Source organism: Nestor notabilis, unplaced genomic scaffold (genome assembly GCF_000696875.1).
Source record: "Nestor notabilis isolate BGI_N333 unplaced genomic scaffold, ASM69687v1 scaffold5244, whole genome shotgun sequence".
Classification (NCBI taxonomy): Eukaryota; Metazoa; Chordata; class Aves; order Psittaciformes; family Psittacidae; genus Nestor; species Nestor notabilis.
In genome coordinates this window covers 86,494-92,493 of record NW_009924144.1, presented here as the reverse complement: position 1 = coordinate 92,493, position 6,000 = coordinate 86,494, and the positions used below count along the sequence as shown (strand labels likewise).

The window sequence follows — 6,000 nt, the reverse complement described above, 5'->3', positions numbered from 1 at the left end:
CAGCCCATTCCCGCGGACTGGGAGGCTCTCGGGGTGGTGCCCTCGGGACCTAATAAGCGGGGCTGAGGGTGCACACCCGGCTGCTGCCCGGCCACAGCCAGAGCGGGGCTGACCGTCAGCCCGCGGAGAGGCTTCGGGCCGGCTGCTTCGGGACGGCTCGTGTGTTTGTGCCGCTGTTGGAGCGCGTTACGGGGCTTCAGGCTCTGCCGCGAAAACTCTTGTCTCGCCTGGCCTGGTGATGGGCTCCGGGGGGGGCGTGGGGTGGCACCGGCTTCCTTTTGGGTTCCTACCCGTGGGACACCGCTCGCCTCTTCAAGAGATACAAAGCCGAAGCAAATCGAGCCTGCCTTTCGCTGTCAGAAAAGTTGGACTCGGAGCAGGAGTGGTTAATTTAACTGACAGCTTATTTTACGACCTAAAACACGAGGTGTGAACGCCACAAGATTGTGCTCAGCTACAAAGATATGACCCTGACCACACTAAGTTGTTAGGAACCAAAATCCAACCACTGCACTGAGGAAGGTCATAAAGCAAAGCTTTGTGGTGGTGTGCTCAGTAAGGAACGGCTGATGTGCAGCCAGCGGATGCTTCAGGTCAGTGTTCTGTGCAGATCGTATACTAGTGGTTCATCTAGAAACCAGGATCTGCTCCACAGTGATGTGATTTGGGCAGTGCTGAGGCTGAGCTTTCTTTTCATCTGTTTTTTACTGAGGGGGGGGGTTTAGTCTGTAGAAGAGAAGGCTCAGGGGGGACCTTGTCGCTCTCTTCCAAAACAGTTGATTCTGTAACTTAGGGACTGTTTCAGCTTTGCTTTTCCTTGTGGAGCTCCACTGCCAGTGTGCCCAGAGGTTATTATTGGGGTGTCTGCAGTTGCAGAACACACAGGAACACTAAAGTGGTCACGCTTGGCTGTGGGGAGAGGTCTGTTTCCTCTGCTAGTGACAACGAAGATTTCACTTTCCACTCGAGACAGGAGTTTGAGTCGTGTGCCTGATGCTCACTGTGATGGAGAACCGGCAGGAGTTAACATGAGCACAAGGCTTGGGGACAGTTTCTCATTTCATGCCTTGATATAACGTGTGGCAAACCACAGAGAGGGGTTTGTTGTGTTTGGAGCCATGCTCCTCCATGCTGAACAAATAATCTATCTTTAGATTTGTAATCTAAAATATTTTATCTGTTGGAGTTATTTTTAGAAGACGATTGTTGGCTCCTGTAGCGAGACTGTTGGTTGACACCATCTGCAGAGTGGCTGGATTTCCTCTTAAACAAACACAGTGTGATGACAGCAAAATCCCAGAATCATCAGGGCTGGAGGGACCTCTGGAGATCATCCAGTGCAACCCCTGCCAAGGCAGGGTCTGTGTGCAGGGCAGCTGGTTCTCCTGTGTAGGTTCACAGAATCACTAGGGTTGGAGGGACCTCTGGAGATCACCCAGTGCAACCCCTGCCAAGGCAGGGCCACCCAGAGCAGGGCACACAGGAACGTGTCCAGGCGGGTTTGGGATGTCTCCAATGTCTCCAGAGACAGAGACTCCACACCCCTCCCTGGGCAGCCTGTGCCAGGGCTCTGCCACCCTCAGCATAAAGAAGTTCCTCTTCATGCTGAGGTGAAACTCATTGTGGTTTAGTTTATGGCCATTGCTCCTTCCTGTCGCTGGGCACCACTGGAAAGAGTCTGGCACCATCCTCCTGGCACCCACCTTAAAAGCACTAACTCCATTCTTTCCAAAATAAACTAATAAACTCATTTGTTTTAACAATTTTTATAGTTCACTTTGAAGTTTAAGCATGACTGAGTTCCTAGAGTTCCCTTGTTAGCAGGTTTGTTCAAGAATTGATAGACTTTGGCCTCTGATTTGACATAAGTGATGGAATTGGTGCCTTAGAAAGACGCAGCTGAAGTGGAATGTGGTTTACAAAGCCTGTGAGGGTGCAGGGAGGCTGGTTTGCAGGGAAGGGTTTTCCACAAGGGAGAACTCCTGCACCTGCTGCTGTGTCTTTGGGAGGAAGAGGTTGCTCTTGTGCCTGCTGCCTTACATAAAGGCTCTATTTTGAGCCTGTTTGGGATTTGAAAACAGAACTGAGGCAGGAGGTGGTTGTTGCTGACGGGTTATGTTTGATACTGACACAGAGGCTTCTCGCTTAGCGTGAGTAATGAGCTTCCCTGGGAAGCAGAAGTTAGTTAAGCAGTAAATAGCAATACAGTAGCCTGACGTTGTTATTAAATCTCACTATAGATGTAATATAACACTCTAGCACATCACGGATTAAGCTGTTATCTCTTACTTATGTTTATTTGCAAGGACTTGATGGTTAGTTGACAGATGCCTTCCACTTTTCACCACCATAACAGTTCCAAGCCTCATCTTGCCCAATCCAGATGGAATTCCCGGTCTTAATCTGGTTTCTTACACCTTGTGGGTGTTGTGCCTTGAACTGCTTGACCTGTACAGTAGAGTAGTTGTTGAGGAGCTGCCAATTGCTCCTGTACTGTGTCATTCCCAATTTGTTCTATTAATATATGTTGCATACACCAACTGCTGCTGATTTATAGTTGGCATAAAGAGGTAGGTGAGCAAAATCAGTGTCTAAGAGCACAAACTTTTTTGCTCATTGCCCATCCATGTGCTTTGGGCAGGAGTGGAGAGGTGAAGCCTGGTGAGCAACTCAGTCATGTTGCACTGCTGAATGTGTTCATGTAAAGCCTCTCATAACGGCTCCTTTTCTATTTCAGCTTTTTAGGTAGGCTGAGTAGGGTCCAGAGAAGGGCACCGGAGCTGGTGCAGGGCCTGGAGCACAGTCTGATGGGGAAGGGCTGAGGGACCTGGGGGTTTAGTGTGGAGAAGAGAAGGCTCAGGGGGGACCTTATCGCTCTCTGCAACTGCCTGACAGGAGGATGGAGCCAGGAGGGGGCTGGTCTCTGCTCCCCAGGAACAAGGGATGGGACAAGAGAAAATGGCCTCAAGCTGCCCCAGGGCAGGTTTAGATGGAGCTGAGGAACAATTCCTTGCCCAGAGGGTGCTCAGGCACTGGAAAAGGCTGCCCAGGGCAGGGCTGGAGTCACCATCCCTGCAAGTGTTCACAGCCCATGTAGCCGAGGCCTCGGTGCCAGGGGTTAGTGGTGGCCTTGGCAGTGCTGGGGTCAAGGGTGGACTTGATGAGCTTGAAGGTCTTTTCTAACCTGTTTGGTTCTATGATTCTAACCAGGAAATCAAAGCGACAAAGCTGATGAGTGTTTCTCCTTGCCCTTTACTTCTGGGGAAATGATAAATTCTGAAGTTTCATCTGTTTCAGCCACATCTCCCACTATGACTGGAAACAGTGACTTGGGATAGAAAAAGGGAAGGCATCTGGGAATGGTGTGTCCTCTTCTCCCTCCCCCCCCACCAAAGCTGGCACTGTCACGTGCTGGTGGGCCAAGGGTTTATTCTACTGTGCTCTGCAGCAGTGCTGCTCGTTGCCAGACTTCACAAGTGCTGGGTTTTGCTTGGTATCATGATAGGCTGATGCCCTCTGCTCCCCACCTCCCCTGCAGGAATAATCACTGTCACCAGAGGTGGGGAGGGCTCTGTTTGAGAGGTAAAGTTGAAGTGGAGTCTTATAATCTGTTCTTCCAACTTGCTCATTGAATGAAAATGGGAAATAAAGTAGTTTAAGCAAATAATAGGCAGATATCCACATCCATAGTTGTCACACAGGAAGCGTTAATGGCAGAACCAGCTATGGAAGCAGAGCGTGGTTTCTGTTCTCAGGGTGGTTGTCCTCAGGTGTCTGTGCAAATGGGCTGTGGTGTGACACTACAGCAGCCTTGAAATGTGTCATTCCTGTGCATGGATGTTCTCTGTGGCCAGCAAGCCCCATGGAGAAACCCCAGAGACCTGAGTTTCAGTGTGTTGGTGTGTGTTTTGCTTTACAAATTTCACTTTTGGTTTGAGTTGGTGTTGGATTTGAAGTCCCTCTGAGCTTCGTGTGGGCCTGTGTGTGGGACAGAGTGCTGCTGGTCTCTGAAATGCCAAGTCTCTGCCCATGAGGCTGATTTCAGGGGATTCATTTTTCTCCTCTGTGTGTTACCTTCACAAGTCTTTACTCCCCAGCGTGTCACAGAGGCTGCCTTGTGTGTTTGTTGTTATTATGCAATTGCCTGGTTTGATCCTTCTGTTTTGTGGAACTGCACAAACTCCAGTTGACTCCGTGCTTTAACAGAAAGGGAATGTCAGTGCTCCGGTGCTGGCAAGTCCTGCAGAGCATTACAGAGCAAACAGGCCAAACTTTATGGGCAGCTGAGTTTAGAATCACTTAAAGATTAATGAACCTTCAACTGGGAGAGCCATAGCTAAAGAGGCTGAGCTGTTGATGCTGTATCACAGAATCCCAGACTGGTTTGGGTTGAAGGGACCTTAAAGCTCCTCCAGCTCCAACCCCTGCCACGGGCAGGGACACCTTCCGCTAGAGCAGGTTGCTCCAAGCCCCTGTGTCCAACCTGGCCTTGAACACTGCCAGGGATGGGGCAGCCACAGCTTCTCTGGGCACCCTGTGCCAGCGCCTCAGCACCCTCACAGGGAAGAGCTTCTGCCCAAGAGCTCATCTCAGTCTCCCTGTCAATCTGTAAAGGAAAAACATTTGCAGTATTGGAATTGCTTCCTTACATTTCCTATGTGGATGGCGATGCTGATGCCATGATCCATCTGCTGCTGGAGGCCTCAGCCCTGAGAACATGAGAGATGGGACACAAGGGAGAGGATTGTGCTCTCAAAGTGTTGATTTGGAGAGCATGTGTGATTTTAACAGTCTTGTCTTACGTCTGTGAATAGACACAGCATGTCCTGAGCGTGGTGTGGTGCTGCTGTCGTGCTGCGTACAACTGACACATCTCCTTTTCTGCTGTTGCAGTGAATCTGAAATCCTGCACCACGACAAACAATATGAGCCTTTTTACTCCTCCTTCGTTGCACTTTCTACGCATTACATCACTACTGTGTGCGGTCTAAGTAAGTGTTGCCCCTCCTTTGCTTCTCTTGCTCTTGTCTTATGACTGGGGTGTAGAAAAAGTGAACTGGAACAATTGTCCTTTGTCTCCAGGCCTCTTTTTGAGTCAGACTTTAAAGACAGGGGGGATGAGACCAGCACTGCTAGCTTCTGTACTGGCACTATGTCAACTCAGATGGAAAGGGAAACGTGTCAATAGGAGGATTTGGCCACCAAATACTGGACGGTGCTGCCTTTTTGTTGCTTATTCATTGGCCTGACTTCATTTAGGGAAAATAACTTTGAGTCAAATGAAGTTTTTAGATTGATTTTCAGGATTTTTAGATTATTCTTTAGCAATTATTTTAGTATGTTGGAATTAATGATCAAAACTTTGTGACTCAAAATATTTCCTATTATTTTGGCTGACAGAATTTGGCAATTTCAGCAAAAGAAGTGGTTTAAGTCAACTTTTTTCATGTTCTTCAGTGCTTCTGCCAGTATTAAGTAATGTTGCTGAGGAAGCCATTTCATCTGAATTACCTTGCCTGGGTTATCTCTGCTTTATGGACATTGCTTGGGTTACATTTTAATGAGACTGCATTTATATTGCATCTGTGTGTTGGGCACAGTAGCTTGTGTGTGCATCCGTGTTGCACATCATTCTCTTTTACTGACAGGACTAAGAACAGATTCCTCTGAAACAGTTTAAAACATCTCCTTTTTTCAGTACCAAGAAACCAATTGCAGTCGGTGGCAGCTGCTTGTAAAGTCCTCATTGAATTCTCACTGCTGCGACTTGAGAACCCAGATGAAGCATGTGCTGTTTCACAGGTGAGAGCTGGTTTTGACTGCATGAGTGTGAAAATGGGGTTTGGCCTCTAATTCCAAAGTATAATGTTGCATAAAGCAAAGTTAATGAAGGGGTAGTGCTTCAGTAAAGTGCCGAGTCTTCCCTCTCATCCTTTACTCAGAATTTCAGGTGTGAGCAAGCTGAAGTAAAGGTGACCTGAAGCCTTGGTTAGTTCTCAT

At 48.4% G+C, this 6,000-nt stretch overlaps 1 protein-coding gene across 1 annotated transcript in view; it reads left to right on the top strand.

The window, feature by feature from the left end:
* Positions 1–4,893: 4,893 nt before the first annotated feature.
* UBR4 (ubiquitin protein ligase E3 component n-recognin 4) overlaps positions 4,894–6,000 on the top strand; it is a gene marked incomplete at its 5' end in the record, with an annotated part of 75,674 nt that continues 74,567 nt past the window's right edge. The window contains 2 exon segments of the mRNA XM_010012478.1: positions 4,894–4,991; positions 5,699–5,802. Of these exon segments, the coding sequence (XP_010010780.1) occupies positions 4,894–4,991; positions 5,699–5,802 (202 nt within the window).